Raw genomic sequence first — 22506 nt, forward strand, 5'->3', positions numbered from 1 at the left:
CCGAACCTGCAGGCTCCACAGCAGCCCCTGGGAGAGGGGCATAGTATCCTCTTCACCACCACCACCCCTGCCCTGTGTCCTGCCCCCAGAGCCCCAGGCACCCTCCCCTGCTGAGTCACCTCTCTGGCCGGTTTCCATGAAGCCCCTGCAGTGAGGTTCCCTGGGCCCTGGTGCACAATGCATCGTTAGGGCTCAACCCCTTCCAGCCTGCACTGTAGCCAGGGCAGCTGGGATATGTCGGTGGCCAGTAGCAGCCTGGAGGTGTTAGCTGCCTTTCAACACTGTGCAGGCAGGAAGGGACAAGCTGCTTCCAGCCACATATGGGGCGGGGGGGGGGGGACGGGGACGGACAAAGTCGGGAAAGCAGAGATGAGCTCTGCAAAGACATGGGCCAGGTCATACCTTCTAGCTCCCGTCCCCTCCCTCCCACACAGTGCCAAAAGGCTGCTGCTGGCCACATTCTGGTGTGAACCTGGCAGAAATCTGGGGAGGGGGGCATGTGATCCTGTGTCCCACCCCTCCTAGCACCACATGTTGCCTCAGGAAGATACAGCACCAGGTACCAGGAGAGGTGGGTCCATCCCGGGGGCCCAGCCAGGCATGGAGGGCAGAGAGAGTCGGATTGGTTTGTCGCCCCCCCACACCCCGTGAGAGAGGTGTATGGGAGTGGGGCAGTCACCCCTCCCCGTGTGAACCCTAAAGCCTTAAAGATAAGAAGGTAAATAAAAAGAATCCAACTATGCAGTATTTCTTTTTAAACAGGGGCTCAGTCAACTTGATGTGAATTTGAATGTTTGTACTGCATAGTTCTGATTGATTGCCATTGAACTCACTTGAATATGAGTAATTTTACCAGGTGTCCCGTATTCAGCATAGGAAATATGGTCACCCTAGTGTTGATCCTTTACAAACTGTCAGCTGCAGGTCTACATAATGTCTTAATCATTGACAGTCAAGAATGTTTAGGCTATGGGCACACCTTCTCTTTAAACATATGCGCATCAACTGGTTTGTACTGCTTTGAAGAAACTGTAAAGTGCTCCATTCAACAGACATATTTCCTGTCTTTTTTCTTTATTTCATGTTTTCCTTCTTCCTTTTCCTACTGAACATTAATTGCTACAGCCCTAAAACTGATTTTGGCTCTTGCTGAGAAGAATAATAAAAAAAAAATTTCCCTGGAGGTTTTTAAAAGCAAATTTGCCATCTATTCCCCATGAAACCAAGAAATCCTTATTGGTGGAAGTTCCCCCTTTAAGTGCCAGATTCTGGCACCCTTATTCATGTTGAGTAGCACCTTATTCCATTAGTGCTCCCACTAACTTTAATGGGACTACTCTTGGGAAAAGATACTATTCAACAGCTGTGAGAATATTGCACTGCTTGTTTATAGACATTTTCTATGGCAGTCAGCACGGCAGTATCTGAGCAACTCACATACATCAATGAAGTAGCCTCATAATGTCCCTGTGAGGAAAAGAGCTATTACCCCATTTTACAGAAGGGACACTGAGGCCCACAGAGATTAACATGTTACCCAAAATCACACAGGAAATCTGTGGCATAGCCAAGAACAGAACTCAGTCCCAGTCCAGTCTTTAGCCACCAGACCATCTTTTCTCCTTCACAGGCTTAAAATTAAAAAGAAAATCTATGCCCCTGTTTGAAAATCTCATCCATACACATCTACATTCAAGCTTCACTTCTGGGCCAATGTACACTGTGTATCTTATGTTTTTAACAAGAAAACAGTGATGTAATGCCACAGGGTTTGCACAACACAATCAGACACCTGGATTTAAAATTTTGGGAATCTTAGCTGTGTTTCATTCTGCTGTGTGAACTGAAGTTATCATTTTAGGGTGTTTATACTGGTCTCATCGGTATTTAACTTACCTCACATGCTCTGACGTAGGTCTGATTCTGTAGAGAAGCAAACAAAAAGAGATATGCTTAGCAGGAATATAGTCCTTCAATAGTCCAAATAAGGTAGTATCATCAGACATTTCTTACACACAGAGAGTACACAGCAAAAGCTTTTCAGTGACAAATGGCTAAAAAGAAGAAAATCCAAATTCAAAACTGGAAGGCCAGCATTTGAATTACGCCAAGTCTGACTGAACTCCAGATTTTTCAAGAAAAGGAACCCAGCTCCCCTCAGAGAGAAAGCGACTTCAAACTTTTCCCTGGCAACTGTCCCAGAACCTGTGCTAGTTCTTGTCCAGATACTATTGGTTAACAGCAGGAAACATGGTGATAACATGGATTGTACAGATAGGAGTCTAAAAGGGCCTGGTGCAGAAAGGTGTTGAACACTGACAATTTAACAGACTGAAAACCCAGCAGGGGAGTTTAATTTTCATTGAATGTTAGTGTTCTCTGTTCCCACCACACTGTGGCAGACATAATGCAGGTTTGTATTGTGAAGGTACCCCCTTGCCAACAACTAGTGGTTCCCAAGTTAATGTACTCTATTTCAAAGACTTCTGAACTAATAATATGATGTTACATATTCCAATAAGAAACATATCAACTTACTGGGGAAAAAATTATGGCTATTACATTTTTTATTATAAAAAGACTGGTTTGGTAGAATACTTTTGGATAATTTATCAGACAAAATCAAAGCATAGGAAGTGGAACCATGACTAATACAGTACTTACACATTGCAGTGAGCAGCTTTTTTGTACTGTTGCATTCCAAAATCGACATCCCTGTGTGCACTGCAAGAAAGACAGTGAATAGTTAGTATTTTAAAAAAGCTGCAGTCAGACAAATAAGGAAGAAGGATGGTCCAGTGGTTAGGATGCTAACCTGGGAAACCTAGGGTCAATTTCTTGCTCTGCCACAGACTTCTGATATTACCTTGGGCAAATGTAGACTTTCTATGCGTCAGTTCCCCATGTGTAAAATGGGGTAACAGCACTTCTCTACCTCGTGAAGATAAATACGTCAAAGACTTTGAGATGCTTAGACACTGTGGTAATGGGGCCTAGATAGACAGATAAAACTCCTGAAAGTTTCCCCTAAAAATTAATATAATGAATAAACACAGAAGTTTGTGTGAGTGATCCACACAGCCACTTCTAGACAGGACCTTGCCACGGCCATCCTGACTGAGGTTACTGTAATGGCTGGTGTGCAAGTCCATCATTTTGGTCTAGACTGTAGCTTTACACTTTGCCCTGAGAGAGGGATGGTACCTGCTGCAAAGCTCCAGGAACAAAGCAAAGAATGAATTTTGGCCAAGGGAGCCCCAGTTTCTCTTTTGCTCCAGGAAGGAAGTAAATTAATTAATTCACCCCCATCATAAAGCTCTTTCCTTGATCTGGCCAGGGTGGAGCAAGTGGTCCTTTCAAGTCTACTCCTGACTCACTGATAGAGAGAGAAGGAACAAATTTGCCATAAACAGCCCAAAACATTCACAAACAGACCCTCCAAAAATCATAACATTGGCTTAACATCATGAGACTTAAAAAAAATAATAATAAATGTTGGATTTTTTTATTTATCTTCTGGTTTTGAAATTGTGTTAATTACATTTAAATCTTTTCTCTCCATCCAGGAACTCTACAAACTTCCTTTTTTTAAAAAAAAGAAAGTTGACATTCTTTCACAATCACCTGACTCCAAGAGCTGGGGCTTTAAGAAAAACACCAAAATCACAAAGGGTAAGAAAATCATGATAATTGACAACTCTCGATCTGAGCAAAGACACCTAGGTGAGTAAGGGGGCACTGCTGCATGGCCAAGTAAACATTGTGACTATCTAGCTTTTCATGCTCACATGATCACTTAGGACGGAAGAATCCCATGCACTGCTACAGACTAGGGACTGAATGGCTAGGCAGCAGTTCTGCAGAAAAGGACCTAGGGGTTACAGTGGATGAGAAGCTGGATATGAGTCAACAGTATGCTGTTGTTGCCAAGAAGGCCAGTGACATTTTGGGCTGTATAAGTAGGGGCATTGCCAGCAGATCAAGGGACGTGATCGTTTCCCTCTATTCGACATTGGTGAGGCCTCATCTGAAGTACTGTGTCCAGTTTTGGGCCCCACACTACAAGAAGGATGTGGAAAAATTGGAAAGCGTCCAGTGAAGGGCAACAAAAATGATTAGGGGACTGGAACACATGACTTATGAGGAGAGGCTGAGAGAACTGGGATTGTTTAGTCTGCGGAAGAGAAGAATGAGGGGGAATTTGATAACTGCTTTCAACTACCTGAAAGGGGGTTCCAAAGAGGATGGATCTAGACTGTTCTCAGTGGTAGCAGATGACAGAACGAGGAGTAATGGTCTCAAGTTGCAGTGCAGGAGGTTTAGGTTGGCTATTAGGAAAAACTTTTTCATTAGGAGTATGGTGAAACACTGGAATGCATTACCTAGGGAGGTGGTGGAATCGCCTTCCTTAGAAGTTTTTAAGGTCAGGCTTGACAAAGCCCTGGCTGGGATGATTTAATTGGGGATTGGTCCTGCTTTGAGCAGGGGGTTGGACTAGATGACCTCTGAGGTCCCTTCCAACCCTGATATTCTATGATTCTATGACCCCTGCCACCTCCCCTTTCCCCCCACCCCCAACCCCAGCCGTACCCGAGGCCATTTGCAGAGAGACTGTAATTCACTAGAGATTGTGGATAACACTGATGATTGAATCCTCCATGCATCCAGCAAATAAGTGGGAATGAGCCTTTAAGGGGCCTGTGGCTATCAAGATGAACTGTGCTAGAGATCCAAGATCTCTAAGGGAACCTCTCCTGAAGGCTGCTACTCCTTCCAAAAATCACCCCATCAAAAGTTTGTGTTAACTGGTAGAGATCTCCAGTATAAACCCAAACATTTATAGCTCTATAGAAGTCTAACACAACATCTTAAAAATAGTATTTTCAGTTTCCTCCCTGTCAGATTTATGAGAAAATAAAATGGGTGTGTTATTTTAAATTCACTAGACTACCCAGAATGCAATAGTAACAATTATGTGCCTCTCATGGGTGGGGTGACCATACTTCCCATTTTGGCCGGGACAGTCCCCTTTTTAAGTTCCGTGCTGGATGTCCTGATTTCTTTGACATCTTTGATTTCTTGGGCATTTGTCCAGTTTGCTCTTGCAAACTGATCAATTGGCAAGAGCAAACGAACAAATGCTCAGTTTACAAAAAAAGTCGAGCGCAACCGGAAGTGGGGCACAGAGGAACATTGGGGGTGGGGGTGGCAACACGAGGCGCCAGGCAGCGGGACCCAGGCCCAGGCCCAGAGTCCAGAAGCATGGAGCTTGGCCACTCAACCCCAGTCCCAGCCACAGAAGGCATGGAGCTTGTGGGGGTCAGCCCCAGACTTCATCAGCACAGGGCTCGGATGCTCAGCCCCAGCCTGGATGGCATGGGGGGGTGAAAGGGGGAGTCAGCTCCAGCCCCAAGTGGCAGCAGCTCTGTAAAGCCCTGCTGGCCGGGAGGGTGGAGGTGGGGGGCAAGCTCGGGCAAGCCCCGGGCCATCCCATTTGTACTTTAGGAAATATGGTCACCCTATACATGGAAGCACTGATTCTGATGGGGACTCAATTTATCTCAAATATTTCTTCATTCTGAATTTTGTAGACCCTGAATTGAAATAGGAGCCTGAATAGAGCACCTATGCTCCACTATGGCAAATTTACTTTTAAAAAAAAAACCTCTGTCTTTTTAAGAATATGCCAAATTCAGGCCTGCACTAATTAGATGTAACTCCTCTGTAATCAAGGGAATTGCCACCACTTACGTCAAGTCTTAATATGATCCACCATGTTGACAAAGCTATAACCAGATAATGTGACCATTGCACCCTAGTTATCTACACAGAAATAATATAAGTAACAATGCAAACCATTACTCACAGCTACACTGATGTCACTAACATTGCAAGTATTAATGACAAGCTCTCCTTCCTGTAAATGAAAAAATATATGTATTTATAAGTTAGTTTAGATATTCAGTACTTCCTCCACTAAAAAAAAAATAGCAAAATAGCAGCATTTTCCTTCCTTCCTTCCATTTTTTTCCCCCTCACATGAAACTTTTAAAACCATTATTGAAATGTCAATTGCTTCTTGCTTGCTTGAATCATAGACTCATTAGGATCTGGAAGTTGGTGGAGTCAGCTGGAGCCAATTAAGTTATCTCAAGGAGGAATGTGGACCTTTGTCTCCTGATTCATAGATTCTAAGGCCAGAAGGGAATAGTTTGATCATCCAGTCTGACTTCCTGAAGGCCACTGAGCTTCCCCAAAATAATTCCTTTTGAACTACTGCATATCTTTTAAAAGAACTTCAAATCTTGATTTAAAAATTGCTAGCGACGGAGAATCCACCAGGACACTCTGTAAATTGTTCTACTGGTTAATTATCTTCAGTGTTAAAATGTTATGCCTTATTTCCAGTCTGAATTTGTCTAGCTTCAACTTCCAGCTATTGGGTCTTGCTATACTATTGTCTCTAAATTAAAGATCCCATTATCAAATTCCCATTCCCTATGTATTTATATACTGTGATTAACCTTGTCTTTGCTAAGCTACATAGATTGAGCCCCTATAAGGCATGTTTTCCAATCCTTTAATCATTCTTGTGACTCTTTTCTGAGCGGTCTCCGATTTATTCTGATTTACTGAGACAATAATAAATGCTTCATAAACAAACCTGGAACACAAATGGCACAAGTCCAACTGGGTCTGACCTCCAAAATGCGTGTTCTAGATTTTGTTTCTTTAAAACAAATGCTTTTCTTCTGGCCTCCTTCTGAAATGGCTGTACCTAATCACATGGCAACTGATTCTCTTCTGGTACCAAAAGTGCCTCAGAACTATGGTTCCTATTCCCAGAGCACATAGTTTGAAGTGTGCGAGATTAGCACCTCTTCAGAAGTGCAAATGATTCTGGGATGCATCTAACCAGCTTTGAGTAGGTGAATGTGGGGTCATAGGACTTGATCCTACAAACGCTTACGGCATGTGCTGAACTCTAAGCATAGGACTAGTCTCATGAGAGAAGTTGAACATGCACAAGCATTTGCAGGATAAGAGGCGTATAGAGTGGCAATGGTTAAGAACCCTCGTCTGATGCAAAACAGTCCCACAGCAGGTGTGATCACACATGTACCCTTTGGATGGGGAAATGGAAACTTTGAACTGTACTGACTTTGAGACCAGCTTTTTCTCATTTCAGTACCTGTCACAATATTTTTAAGTGGCATATGGAACATGGATGCCACATGTTTGGCTTTTAAAGAAGAGTGCTATGAAGAGTGACAGAGCATTTCTCATCAAGAATTTATTTAAAAATTAATCAGAGAATCCTTGTTTGGGATATTATTACATCCTAAGCTCATAGCAGGAAAGATGAGTAACCCTTTCACTGCTGCCAGGGCTCTTTTATGCATCAGAAACAGGTTTTAAAGACTGGCCATTTTAATAAGATTGTGTACCTGGTACACCCATCCTGTACATTTCATGTCCATAATCAGTATATTTTTCAGTACTGACAGAGCTAATTAGTCAGAAGACACACAAAATCATTTCTACAGAGCACAAGTACATGGTCTTCTAGACAAGATCAGTCAACATAGTAAGCCAAATAAAAATGAAATTTGAAGCATAGTTATTGATCAGGTTTCAGTAAGAGTTTGGGCTTATCATCTTTATGCATCAGCAGAAGGAAAACAAATAAATTCCACTTCACTACCCAAAGGAACACTGCAAAAACATAAGATTAAAGATATAACAACCCACTCTTCTACTTAAAGGGACACCAACAACTTGAAAGCTAGACAGTTTTAGATACCACTTCTGCACTTAAGTCCCCTGCCAATTGTTGTGATTTTACAATTACACTTTCCTATTTTTAAAATGTTTTATTCTTCCATGTTGCTGTCTGAAAGACCCATACAAATAGAAGGCTATTTTGACTAGCTAATTTTACAGCAAAAGCTGTAGATTAGATAGTCTATTAAAAAAGAAACTGAAAAAAAATAATTTTTGTTTGTTTTTTTTCCTGTAGTCTCTTCTAGTTATAATAATCTGATGTGTCATTGTAACAGAGGGGAAATAAAATTCAGATGGAATATGATTAATTGGGTTTCCCCTTTAATAGATACGATATCCATTTTTCCACTGCAAACTCAATTTTAAAAACATCATTTCAGCCCCCAGTTTTGCTCACATAGATTCTTTACGTACAATTTCAAATAAAGTGGTTTGCATTAGAAAATGCTAATTGTGGTAACAACCATCATATATCTAAGAGTTAAGTATAATTTTTTCCAAAACTTACCAGGCCACCTGTACATAAATTCTGACAATTAATCAGGAAAGAACAATATACTGTAGAAATCCATATGCAGTAAACAGAAATAAGACTGACTATCTTAGGCTTCCACAGGTTAAAGTTCCTCATAGCTTCAACAACAGTTTCATCTGGCAGTCTGCTACTTTTCTTGTCTCAGCCTCATAGATTCCTTGGATTTTAGATGCCAGATTGAAATGCGGAAGTTTTCTATGTTCTAAGTGTTAATAAAATCCTTGTTTATAATCCATCCATTCTATGGCTTTGGGGCTTCCTGGATCACTTGTCTTGAAATTGCACAACATCTATTTAACAGTTTCTTATTAAACCACTCAGACAAAGGTGCCGACCAATGAAAGGGCACATGACTCCTTATCATTGAAAAGAAAACTAAGTGGAGTGATCTTATCCTGCTATTATGGTGAATGAGGAAGAGCGAAAGAGAGAGAGAGAGAGAGAGAGAGAGAGAGAGGAGCCCTGTTTGTATTTTCTCTTATGATGAAACCATTTTTAATCACTGTTTTTAAAAATGGCTTCAGGTAACACAGCTGTGCTGATTGGTGTGGTGGAGAATAACTTTCTTAAAACATCTTTAACAAATAGTCCACACTGGCCAGCACAACCATGTTAGCCGAGACCGTTTTTAATAACTGTTTCCAAATATGGTACATGCGGCCATATAAGTAGGGCCCTACCAAATTCGCGGCCATGAAAAACGCATCACGAACCATGAAATCTGGTCTCCCCCCTGTGAAATCTGGTCTTTTGTGTGATTTTACCCTACACTATACAGATTTCACAGGGGGAAGACCAGTGTTTCTCAAACTGGGGGTCCTGACGCAAAAGAGGGCAGTGGGAGGGTCGGAAGGTTATTTTATGGAGGGGCCGCGGTATTGACACCCTTATTTCTGAGCTGCCTTCAGAGCTGCATGGCCGGAGAGCGGGGCTTTTGGCCAGGCGCCCAGCTTGAAGGCAGCACCCCACGAGCAGAAGCACAGAAATAAAGATGGCAATACCATACTATGCCATCCTTACTTCTGCACTGCTGCCTTCAGAGCTGGGCAGCCGGAGAGTGGCAGCTGCTGGCTGAGGGTCCAGCTCTGAAGGCAGCAGCATGGAATTAAGGGTGATAATACCATACCATGCCATCCTTACCTCTGTGCTGCTGTTGGCGGCAGCTCTGCTTTCAGAGCTGGGGTCCCTGCCAGCAGCCACTGCTCTCCATCTGCCCAGCTCTGAAGGCAGCACCACTGAAGGAAGCAGTACTGCAACCCCACACAATAACCTTGTGACCCCCACCCCACAACTCCTTTTTGGGACCTCCTACAATTACAACACGGTGAAATTTCAGATTTAAATTTCTGAAACCATGAAATGTACGATTTTTAAAATCCTACAACCGTGAAATTGACCAAAATGGACCATGAATTTGGTAAGGGTTGCCAGGTGTCTAGTTTTCGACTGGAATGCCCGGTCAAAAAGGAACCCTGGTGGCTGCCAACTGGGCCGTTGAATGTCCGGTCGGCGGTACAGCGGGGGCCCAGAGCTAAGGCAGGCTCCCTTCCTGCCCTGGCTCCATGCGGCTCCTGGTAGGGCCACCAGGTCCCTGCAGCCCCTAAATGCATGGGCAGCCAGGGAGGCTCCGTGTGCTGCTCCTGCCCCAAGGGAGGCTCCACAGCTCCCATTGGCTGGGAACTATGAATAGGAGCTGCAGGGACAGTGCACAGAGCCTCCCTGGCTGTCCATGCATCTAGGGGCTGCAGGGACCTGGTGGCTTCCTGGGAGCTGCCGTAAACACCACTGGGACCCAGCATCCCAAGCCCCTCATCCTGGGCCCCACCCCAGAGCCTACACCCCCAGCCAGAGCCCTCAACCTCCCTGCACCCCAACCCCCCGCCCCAGCACTCTCCTGCACCCCAAACGCCTCATCCTGGGTAGAGTGAGCGACGGAGTGAGGAGGGATGGAGCAAGTGGGGCCGGGGCCTCCGAGAAGGGGTGGAGCCTTGGGGAAGGGGCAGGGAAGGGGTGTTCGGTTTTGTGCAATTAGAAAGTTGGCAACCCTAAGCCACATACAAACCCAAAATATCATCTGAGTTGAAATGCTTGGTTAGGCTATACATGAAATGACAATAGGTTGTCTACTGATCCCATTAACTTTTAAAATTATTGATGTTATAATTATCACTATTTTAAAAATATCTATATTTGGTAGCACCAGGAAGCCCTAACATACATTTTGCTAGGTACTTTACAAACACATACAAAGGGCTTGCCTACTGGGAAGTTGCACCAGTTTAACTTACGCTGTGACTTTGTACTGCTGCAAAAGGTTGAATGGACACATTTTCAGTTTAAGAGTGCCTTATTTTGATCTCTCTTATATTTATTAGGAAAATATTTAAACTAAACTGAAATAAGCCAATCAGACTAATATAGGAGTATCCACACAGGGGTTTACAATGATTTAACTAAACCAGTTTCATTAAACTGATGCAAGCCTGCATGTGGACAAGCCCAAAGACACAGTACCTTTCCTAAATAGCTTACTTAAACAAATTCTAAGGAAGATCAATAGATGTTAAATTTTAGGAAGCTCAATTTTCTAAAATGGCCTCCAGTAACCCGGGGGTCTAAAATTGCAGATTCAATTAATTATCCCTGCAATGTCATCTGTTTAGACATCTAATTAACTTGTAGATAATCCGGCACAATCTGTTAGTCGAGCACCTAAATTGGTACAATTGAACTTGTAACTTTGTGTCCACAATATCGGAAAAGGCTGATGAAGCCCCAGACAGAAATCAGGGCTGTGGTATTTAATTTAAAAAGAGACAGAGTACCCTGAATATACCAACTGAAGCCGTTTGTGGAACAAAGCTCACTCCTTCCCTTCAACAACTCCTCACGGCCTGACCCTGGAGCTGTTCTGGAATATGCCAGCATCAAAGTCCTCAGCATTGGTCAAGCTTGTGCTTGTTACCTTCACAGTATCCTCACCAAGAAATTAGATACAAAGCATAAAATACTCTTACTGGAAGCTTGCAACACAACCCTGCTTTACTGCTTAGACTTTAGAAGCCAGATACACAAGAACCCAAAAATAGAGACACATGAAGCTGGATGCTTCCTAAAAGAAAGACAGCTCCCCCACTCACCTTACTCTAAGCTGCTCTTTGCAGACTGACTGCTACTGTTAGGCCCACCTCACACACTTCCCTGCAGAGTTCCCTAGCCTGCAAGCAGGACCAGGGGAAAGAACGGAACATCTAAAGTAATAGCTTATCGTTTTAATACAAAAAGAAAAGAAATTTATAAATTGGTTAGTCTCTAAGGTGCCACAAGTACTCCTTTTCTTTTTGCGAAGACAGACTAACACGGCTGTTACTCTGAAACCTGTCATTTTAATACAGTTTCCAATATGTCACAGTGCTGAGCTCCCTTTCATGAGCGTAAAGAGCTTGTATGCCCCTCAGGCAGGGCTGTGTACAAAGGCGGGAAAGCAGGGGCACTCCCTTCTCTCCTCCCCTCTAGTAATCAACAGGAGCACAGAACTTCTCCGGCCCCAGGGCTGCAGCCGGGAGAGCGAGCTCCTGCAGGGCTGCAGCAGGGGCACAGAATGTGCCCATCCAAAAGCATCCAAATTTAAATTCCTGCACACGCCCCTGCCCTTGGGAGTTGGTGCATAGGTACGCACCAGTGTCTAAGTTCAGGAGAAAAAATTTAAGGCCATAATATAGTTATATTTTGTTTATATGGGGTGATTCTTATATACTAATGAATTATTATTTATTATTTGTATTGCGTTGGCACCTAGGAGTCCCAGTCATGGACATGTGCCCCATTATGTTAGGTGCTGTACAAACACAAAACAATGCATGATGTATACACTGAGTTGTATACACGGAGTAAATTTCACCTCTGGTGTAACTTAAGGGATCAATTTGACCCATTGTATTTTGACGGAATAAAACTCTGTACATGATTTCAAGCAGTGACATACACTTGAAGGTTTCTTTTTAAATGTAATTATCTATGTAAATATCAATAAAGAAACATTGTATGGGTGTACGCTCACACACGCATGCACAGTGCCTAGCACAATAGGCCCTGATCCCTGTCTGGGTCTTCTATACACGACTGCAATACAAATGTAATAATAAAGGCTTTTGTTTCCAGAAACAACTTGGCAGTGTAAGAGAAATCCTTACTAAAGCACGTATTTTCTTTTCCACCAGGTGGCACTGTGACATACCACAAATCAAGCTGGAGAGAAAACAAAGGTAAATATTTTTCTTTCTTGTTGTTTGAGCTAATATAGTATAATACATGTGCCAAACAAGTAATGATATTCACCTTAGCACAAAAGCCTTTGGATTTATCATCTAAATACCAAGAAGTGCCTGCAGATAGGAAATTATTTATGGGTTTTAGAGACTGGAGTTCAAGAGAGGAAACTGTCTCTTGACTAGAGTTCACAAATGGTGAAATTCTATATACAGGTAATTCAGTTTTTGCTCCGTTTGATATGGCTACCTATTGGCCCAGAACTGTGAATCCCAACCCTTTTGAAGTCCATTTATAAAATTTTACCTTTATAACGCAATGCGGAGGGGACAAAACACTTTAATTGGCTGAGAACAGCAGATTTTATTAAAATTCTCAGTTTGCACACGACCTTCACTCTTTACCTGTTTCATGTATTTACTCACAAATGTCACTTAATTTATCTTCATGACACCCCTATTTGCTAGGGAAGCACGGTCCCCATCTTACAGATAAGGGGTTTGAGACACAGAGAGATTGAGACCTGATCCAGCGAAGCATTTAAGCATATACTTAACTTTGAGCACACGAATAACCTCACTTAAATCAGTGAGACTTCTCACGCGCTTAGAGTTAAGCCTATGCTTAGCTGGAACAGGGCCTGAGTGATTTGATCCAAGTCTCACATGAACTCTGTGACAGAGTCAGTAGCAGAACTCACATCTACTCTGTTCCGGTCAAGTGCTTTCACTACAAGCCATCCATCCTGTCTTTGAAGCACTCTCCTGTCTCTGGTGCCAAACAACCTCACTTCATTCAAATCCCATTTTAAGGTGGGGGGTGGAGGGGATCTCCTTAAAAAGCTGCACCTAGGTAAAACTGAACCTGAGCCCTCTGCCTGAACTGCATTGTCTGTTTCTGATTTAGATTGTAAACTCCTTGAAGGACAAAAATCTTCCGAGCCTGTCTTTCAGGAGGCTACCAATCCCACGGCCGCAGTCCAGCCAGCCCAATTTGTAGGGCCTAGAAATGAAAAGGAGAATCTCCACTTTTACCAAGAAGTTCCTAAGCCTTTTTCTTGTGCAGATAGCCTTGAAAATGTAAAGTGATGCAAAGAATCACCTGGCTTGAAAGCTTGTCACTGTTTCCTAAAGATCAGAGGTTATTCACATGTACCCTCCAGCAATGATCTCTCATTAGCTTTGTGACAGGTTTCAGAGGAACAGCCGTGTTAGTCTGTATTCGCAAAAAGAAAAGGAGTACTTGTGGCACCTTAGAGACTAACCAATTTATTTGAGCATGAGCTTTCGTGAGCTACAGCTCACTTCATCAGATGTTTACCGTGGAAACTGCAGCAGACTTTATATACACACAGAAATCATGAAACAATACCTCCTCCCACCCCACTGTCCTGCTGGTAATAGCTTTGTGAATTTCTCAAATGAAGAAAGTGAACAAGAACCAGGGGGAGTCTTGAAACTTCCTCCCCGGGCCTGCTTTCTATTTTTCAGTGTTACCTCTAAGCTGTTTGCTTGGCAATGACAACCAACTGGTTCAAGAACACTTTGCACAAATAGTGAAAAGAACATGCAAGAGAAGCCCTATGGAGTTTGGCTCAAGATTTATATCCATCTCCCCAGATTAGGGATGTAGTAAGAGAAAACCAGACTGTTAAATTGGATCAGACTGGAAAGACAGTCGTGTGTGAGATACTTAGTTAAAGCAGTCAGGAGACAGGGATTTGCTTCCACTGATCTGGAATAATGATGACTGGAGAAATGTCTCATTAAATGATGTACAGCAATGTACTGACTGGGGAAATTCAGGCTGGGGAGATTAACAATGGTATGAAAACTGAAGGAATGGTTAAGAGCTAAGGCTAAGCCTCCCCTAACCCAGGCCAGGGGTCAGGGCGGCTGGGCCAAAGCTCGGGTTGGCCGGTGGCCTGGGGCGGTTCGGCTGGAGCTCCTCCGGCCACGGGGGTGGGACAGGATGGTTCGGGGCAGGGCATGAGGGCTCAGGGCTCCAGCAGGTGACAGGGGGTGGAAGGGGCAGGATAGGGGCAGGACCTCAGGAAGGGGCACATAAACCCCTATTCTCACAGCAGTTCTGCGTGCAGAGCTAGATTCAGCCTGTAGGCAGCATACCATGCTCCTAGGAGCAAACAGTCCACTCAGATGGTGATTGTGGTGGCATAAGACACCTACAACATCCACTTTGATTGAAAGGGCCTGGATTTGGTCACTGAAGTCCCCAGAATGGCTGGTACATGTCAGAGAAGGATGTGGTTAGGGTGCTGGTGAGATGAATCAATTTGCTACCCTTAGGGTAGCCTCCATGGGGTTTCAACCACAATTTAAAACTGACCTTCCCCAGCAAAACCACCATCTGCCCTCCTCTGGGCATGAAGTGCCAGCTTGAGGTGATGCAGGAGGGCAATATTCTTCTGCTCCACCAGAAGGGAATCAAGCCCTAGTATAAAACAAACCAAATGCCTTCATGCCTGAGGTGCAGGAAATGCAGAGGTGCATGAAAACAAACAAAACAGTTAATAAAATTGAGGTTCATTTCAAATGCTGAGAGAAGTGTTACATCATTTCTCATTTGAAAGGTAGTGTGGCCTAGGGAACAGGATACTGGATTGGGACTCCTTAGACTCAAAGTTGCACAGATAGCAGTTTACATTAATACCTTACCTTATTCCAGAATAATTTCCCCATGTAGACAAACCCAGAGACTCTAGTTTTTCCATAGCAAAGGATAAGCCACATACCACCCAATTCTAGTAGCTACCAAATCTAAATCAATCCACCAGAAGTCTCTCATGTATAATCTTCTGACAGAGGAGGGATTTGGGTTTTTTTGAGAAATGTTGCAGGCAACCAACAAGAGATCTGTTAAATGCAACCATTTTAAATTGTGGGTTTTTTCACTTTTGACAACATTTTTTAAGAATGGCTGATCTCAAAAATGACACAGCCTGGAAATCCCAGATTTGGTCTGTTTTGTTGTCATTGATGAGAACTGATTTGATCATTTGTAGAATGTTTGGTGGATTAGTTATCTGCTATGTTTTAATGTTAGCCTGCGATAACTCTGCAGGGTGTCCCACAGATTTTTTTAAATACAGGGTAGCTGGCAGGGACTTATGCAGGGTTTATAAATGCTACAGAAAGACCGACCACCTGTGGGTCTTTTAAATTCCAGACCGTGAGCAGCCAGGAGCAAAAGTGTATCTGTTACACCACAATTTATAAAATCTATAGGCTGCCTTGTCTTGTTGGGTCTCCTTAGTCTGTGTCCTGGCAGCTTTTGGGTGTCCCTTTTGCTCCACATGGACAGAAGTGCTAGGGAGCCTTCAAAGATTATACACTGTGCAAGATCAAAGAGAGATGCTGGGGCTGGGACTCCTGCAGAGTTTCTAAGGTCTTTAAGAGCCTGATCCAAAGCCCACTGAAGTCAATGAAAAGACTCCCAATGGCTTTATGGCTTTGGATGAGGCCTCAAGAGTGGAGCTGAAGGCAGAGTTTCTGCCTAACATAACTTCTAAGATGCAAACTGTTCTCATTATTATTTATTATTTGTATTATTGTAGCACATCAGAGCCAAGTCATGGACCAGGATCACACTGCACTAGATACTGTACAAACACAGAACAAAAAGACCGTCCTTGCCCCAAAGAACCTACAATCTAAATAAGAACGTATAATTTAAGTGGTGAAATTTTAATTGTTTTATATGTAGGTGAGTGATAGTTTACTGAGTATTACACACAGATTTTGGACAGAAGGTGGTATACATGTGAAATGGCCTATCATTAAGATAAAATTAAGGTTGTAATTACATATATTACAATATTGTAACTATTTAAAAAATGAAAATAAAGAGAATCAAAATTCACATTAAAATACAAACATTTTAAATTAGAATGTTGTACTAACATTTAGATAAAACCCCTGATTATTAGAAAATTTGGAAATACTCAGCTAAAGTGCTAAAGTTTTCTTAAATTAGATGTTATACTCCAGGAAAGGCAAGCAGACTGTCTGCAAATTTTATCAGTATTTTGTGTCTATAGTATCTTTGCAATGTTGTTTTTGTTTCTTCTGCTTTAGCCTTGCTGTTGCATTAGATCAACACAGCTACATATATCTAAACACAGAAAATGGCCATGACGCTGAAATAAAGGAGGACACAAAAAGATTAAGGTTGTCTATGTCAATCAGGGATATGAGGGGATATGGTATTTTACTGACATAGCTGTGCTGGCAAAAGCAAAAGCGATACCAGAAAAACCATGCTTCTGCCAATATGGCTTATGTTGCTCTTTCTAGCTGGAGTAAACTATACTGACAGAAATGCAGTTTTGCTAGTTCAGCTGTGTCATAAATATAAAGGGAAGGGTAAACCCCTTTGAAATCCCTCCTGGCCAGGGGAAAGCTCCTCTCACCTGTAAAGGGTTAAGAAGCTAAAGGTAACCTCGCTGGCACCTGACCAAAATGACCAATGAGGAGACAAGATACTTTCAAAAGCTGGGAGGAGGGAGAAAAACAAAGGGTCTGTGTCTGTCTGTATGCTGCTCTTGCCAGGGACAGAACAGGAATGGAGTCTTAGAACTTTTAGTAAGTAATCTAGCTAGGTATGTGTTAGATTATGATTTCTTTAAATGGCTGAGAAAAGAATTGTGCTGAATAGAATAACTATTTCTGTCTGTGTATCTTTTTTGTAACTTAAGGTTTTGCCTAGAGGGGTTCTCTATGTTTTTGAATCTAATTACCCTGTAAGATATCTACCATCCTGATTTTACAGGGGGGATTTCTTTATTTCTATTTACTTCTATTTTTTATTAAAAGTCTTCTTGTAAAACACTGAATGCTTTTTCATTGTTCTCAGATCCAAGGGTTTGGGTCTGTGGTCACCTATGCAAATTGGTGAGGCTTTTTATCCAACATTTCCCAGGAAAGGGGGGGTGCAAGTGTTGGGAGGATTGTTCTTAAGATCCAAGGGTCTGGGTCTGTAGTCACCTAGGCAAATTGGTGAGGCTTTTTACCAAACCTTGTCCAGGAAGTGGGGTGCAAGTTTTGGGAAGTATTTTGGGGGGAAGGACGTGTCCAAACAGCTCTTCCCCAGTAACCAGTATTAGTTTGGTGGTGGTAGCGGCCAGTCCAAGGATAACGGGTGTAATATTTTGTACCTTGGGGAAGTTTTGACCTAAGCTGGTAAAGATAAGCTTAGGAGGTTTTTCATGCAGGTCCCCACATCTGTACCCTAGAGTTCAGAGTGGGGGAGGAACTTTGACAAGCTGTGTCACCATTAGGAGTACAGCTGCAGCACTCTAGCTCTCTTGCTATAGTATAGACATGGCCTGAGTTGTTCTGATTCTCAACTTCCTAATTTCAAAGTCAGAGGCAGTTGAGAGTGTCCAACAGGTCTCAGGACTTGCAGCTAGCACTTGAGCTGTAATAGGGCCAAAGCTGGGGGCTACTGAAATAGAGAGGCCTAATTTTTAGGGGAAGCTTCTATCCAGATGCCTGTTCCCCTATACCAGCTGGGACAGCTTCAGGAAGGAGGTCTGTTGAGACAGCAAAAGTCACAGCCAGGAGTCACCACTAACACAGCTCTGGACCATCCACCCCCACCAGCTGGGACATTGCTTGGGGCTGGGCCTTTGACCTAATCTAGACTAGGATTTAAGGCATGATATTAGCATATGGAAGCTAACACATTTTAAAGTCTAATGTAGACAAGGCACACTGCCTTTAACACATACTAAATTGGTCAAATTAAAGCTGAAGAGGGAAATCTAGCGAACTAACATCACATCTTTAAGTCTTATTCTAGACGAGGCCTTTGAGGGAGTCCCCTGCACCATTGGGGAAGTGACAGTGCCTAGCACCAACCTCACACAAATACAAGTATTAAGTGAAAAACAGAGACCTGCAGTAGGTGGAAGCTTTCATCTGAGAGAGAACTTTTACAAAAGGGACACTGTAAACATAAAACTTATGTCCAAATATTTGGACTTGTCATCTTTCATGTTGTTTGTTTACTTTCTGCATTCCACTCTCCTTTGACAAAGAATCTAGTACAGACTCCTTCATTTTTAGTTCATGCACAGACATAATGCTCTTCTCATAGAATCTCAGGGTTGGAAGGGACCTCAGGAGATCATCTAGTCCAACCCTCTTGCTCAAAGCGGGGCCAATCCCCAATTTTTGCCCCAGATCCTTAAATGGCCCCCCTCAAGGATTGAACTCACAACCCTGGGTTTAAGCAGGCCAATGCTCAAACCACTGAGCTATCCCTCCCTTCCAACTGGTTGCCATTACTGGACTGTATGGAAATATTCAATACTACCTCCACATCCTTGTTTTTCCTGAAAAGTGTTTTTTTTAAATGCCATCTTTGTGATAGTTCCACTCCAATAACAAAAGTTTTTCCTCAAAAAAAGAAATCTAATAAACATTTGCCCCAAAACTAATTGACAGTGACCCTTTAAACTATATTTAAATTTGTAATTGGCAGCTGTGACACTCATGAAGTACAAGAATTTGACCTTGTACTTCATGGGTGTAATGTCCCTATGCTATGTGGAAAAGCTGCAAAACATGCTTTTTCCACATATGCAATTATTATTAGAGGTTTATGACCCATGCTTCCACTATGCATAACTGGCTTACTCTCTGCAACACTTATGAGGAATGCAGATTTTAAAAAGCAGCCAAAGGGAGTAGAAAAGAAATTTGTCTCACACAAACACAAATTCCTGAATTAACAAGCATGATTCCCATGCTTCTTAATTCAAAGAAACAGAAAGAATAGAAAGAGCATCTCTGAACCTGTTTCTCACCCTCAGAGAATGTCAGACTGAGTTCATGGCAGATGTTGCTAGATTTTTTTTTATTGCAATATGAAAGTCGGAACTGGTGAAGGGCCAAATTCAGTCTTGGTATAGACTCATTGACTTCAGTGGAATTGTGCACACTTAGATTGGGGTTGACTCTGGCTTGAAATGTCTAATCCTCTGTTCATATTTAGCAAAATATAAATGAATTGTTATATTTATCAAAACAAAACCAAAAAAACAAAAAACAAAACTGAATTTTACTTAGTTTGTTTATTCCTTCAAACACTGCTTAAATCACCACCATATGACTGTGTATTTTGCAATGGGTAGCTTCTAAATTCTCACTTGACATCCCTATAAAACATGAACAAACATCTGTAAAGGCAATAAACAAAAATCATGATGATGGCTGCTTGCTTGTCATGGCAAAGAAAAAAAAAACACCACAAAATTTAGTTGTTTTAAACCCCTAAAGTCATAGCATGCTTTTAAAAATATATTAGATGGGGGGGTAGTACATTTTAAAAATGTAGTAAAACATAATTCAAATATGAAAAATCCATAAAGCACATGATGTGCAATGGTGGCCCCACTGGACACTGGGAGCCTTGCCCTGACTTCAGTGGGGCCAGCATTTCACCCATGGAATATTGATAACCTATAAAATAATACTAAGGTGTTTTTTTTTAAAAACAAAGACTGTGATACAGTTTTAAATTATGTGGTTTTACAGGTGACCTTAAAGCACTTCTTTAAACCAAGAAAAGGAACGTCCCACACAAGCGCTAATTGCTGACAGGATTGAAGATGACAGCACTGCACTGGTTACTTTTGTTCATGTTTAGCAGATTATCGTCAAAACCAAGACCAGAAAAAAAATTTAAAACAAAGCTAAACGAGCACCATGGCCAACTATCGAGCAGCTGTGAAAAACTGCAGAATCTGTGAAAAGTGACAAATGAGCAGTTATAATCATGATTCATAATTAGATCATAGAAACTGACATTACCCGATATGCAACAGTAATTCGAGTGATAAAGGGCATACATCCATCTGCAGAATGGCTCATACTGATGTTAAGAGTTACACCCAGATCCGGTTACCATATAGAATTAGTCATGTGCCATAAATTCTGTTTACATGGAATATTTAGAGCTCCTACTCTCTTTCAGTTTAGACCATGTCTACACTGGGGATTTTAGCCATCAATGTAGCTGTACCAATTCAAATCCATACCATAGACACAATGCACTGGTATAAACAGTGACTTGTACCAGTACAGTTCAAACTGGTTTCAGACAGAATGCCACTCAGCTACAGCTGAATTAGCCCAGTCCCAGCTAGATCCCTAAAGCTGATTTTGACCTGGTGTTCCCCAGGGAGGCAATGACCAGAGCACTAGGATGACATACTCTCAGCTCTTTGTGTTGTTGAGCAAATGGGCTGTTGCATGCTGAACAAGTTGGAGCTTTTTAGAATCAGTCAAAAATGGGAAAATTTGTCTACAGCAGGGTTTTTTTCTCAAAATGAATCCCTTTGTCAAAAATGTTTAAAACTCAACATTTCTCAACTATGGTTATCTGTATATCCAGAGGCAGTGATGAGTCCATGTGGCCACCCTGGCTTCAGTTGTCTGGAGGCCTTAATAGAGATGTTAAAGAGATGGAAGAGTTCTTCAAAATTTTCACTCTCCACCAGCACGCTTTTAGTCTTCCCATGATTCAACTTCAGTCATTTTTCATTCAGTTACTGATTCCAGGAGACTCTTGTTTTATAGAATCAGTCATGTGAAGGTTTCAGAGTAACAGCCGTGTTAGTCTGTGTTCGCAAAAAGTGATGTGAAGGACCTCTCATGGCCTTCTAGCCCACCCTCCGCTGCATCATAGCAGGATTGACTTCACCATTCGTAAATACCTGGCCATAACTAAGGTTTTTATTTTACAGGACTTCTTTTCTATTTTTTTAAATACTGCCATCAGCCCATGCCTCTGTTTCAATGCTGTGTTAAAATGCACAGAGAGCCAACCATCATTCTCAGCTATACCCTGTAAATCCAAGATTACCCTATTGGTGGCAGTTTGAAAAGTGTAAACTGAGGGCAAAGTTTGCCCATAGATTGTAAAAGGAGTCTCAATTTACAAACTGTCCTTGTGCTAAGTGAAGGGATTAACATACCTCTCAATGGCTAGATTTGTTCTTTAAACTCTCTATTTGTGACTAGGGTCTTTTCCATTTCATTGTGTATTATGATTTCCCCCAAGTCACAAAAAAGCACGAAAAACTTCTAAAGAACAAGAACTCTCCTGTTAGCAATGGAAAAGCAAGTACACTCCCAAACAGGGTGAAATTCAAACCTATCTGTGTAAATGAGGCAGGGCGGTCTCTTTCTAAGAGCCAAGGCATGAAATGAGACACTTTCAGAAGGAAGAGTGTATACACTGACAGGGTGGTGAGACAAGCTTAGGTAAACTCTATTTGATTTATTTTCTTCTCCCTTCCCTCCCACCTCCCATTAGAACACCAAAATACATATATATTTTAAAACTGATCACTACACCTGGGCATACTAGAGATTAATTAGTTGTATGATACCTGTATTAAACTTTAGAAGGTCTTTCAATGTGAAGCGTCAGAAGGGCAACTGCATATATAACTATTCATAGGGAAAGTAATATCATGTAAAAATCTAACAAACACTACCCTTTACCTAAATTAATGCTCTGTCACCACTGTGCCAAGAGAACAAAGTAATTTGCCTAAATGCTTTGAGTTGACGTTATCCTGAAGCCAAGTATTAATGGAGCTACATCTTTATTGTTAATAGGAATCTGGCTTTACTTCATACTTAATTATGTAAATCATTTTATGCTAAATCAGCCACTTAAGTGAATCTAATTATAGAGGATTCTGACACAATAATAGCATTTACATATAAGTTTACAGGTCTGAATAATTTGGAGTTGCATTGTAAGACCTGGAAAATTATTAATACCTGTTAACAGGGCCACAAAAATAATCCTGAGTGCTATGTTGGTAGAAGTAACTGTAATGGAAGGCCTCATGTATATACCAAAAGTAAGCTACAAGTGGA

General features: G+C 42.0%; 1 protein-coding gene across 1 annotated transcript in view; it reads right to left on the reverse strand.

The window, feature by feature from the left end:
• The window catches only part of ROS1 (ROS proto-oncogene 1, receptor tyrosine kinase), a 103489-nt gene extending 95073 nt beyond the window's left edge, over positions 1-8416 (reverse strand). Inside the window, exons 1-3 of the mRNA XM_073336658.1 lie at positions 8294-8416; positions 2665-2724; positions 1897-1923 (exon numbers count right to left, since the gene is read on the reverse strand). Coding sequence (XP_073192759.1) covers positions 1897-1923; positions 2665-2724; positions 8294-8416 — 210 coding nt within the window. The remainder of the gene's footprint in view (positions 1-1896; positions 1924-2664; positions 2725-8293) is intronic.
• Positions 8417-22506: the final 14090 nt, after the last annotated feature.

Source organism: Lepidochelys kempii, chromosome 3 (genome assembly GCF_965140265.1).
Source record: "Lepidochelys kempii isolate rLepKem1 chromosome 3, rLepKem1.hap2, whole genome shotgun sequence".
Taxonomy (NCBI): domain Eukaryota; kingdom Metazoa; phylum Chordata; order Testudines; family Cheloniidae; genus Lepidochelys; species Lepidochelys kempii.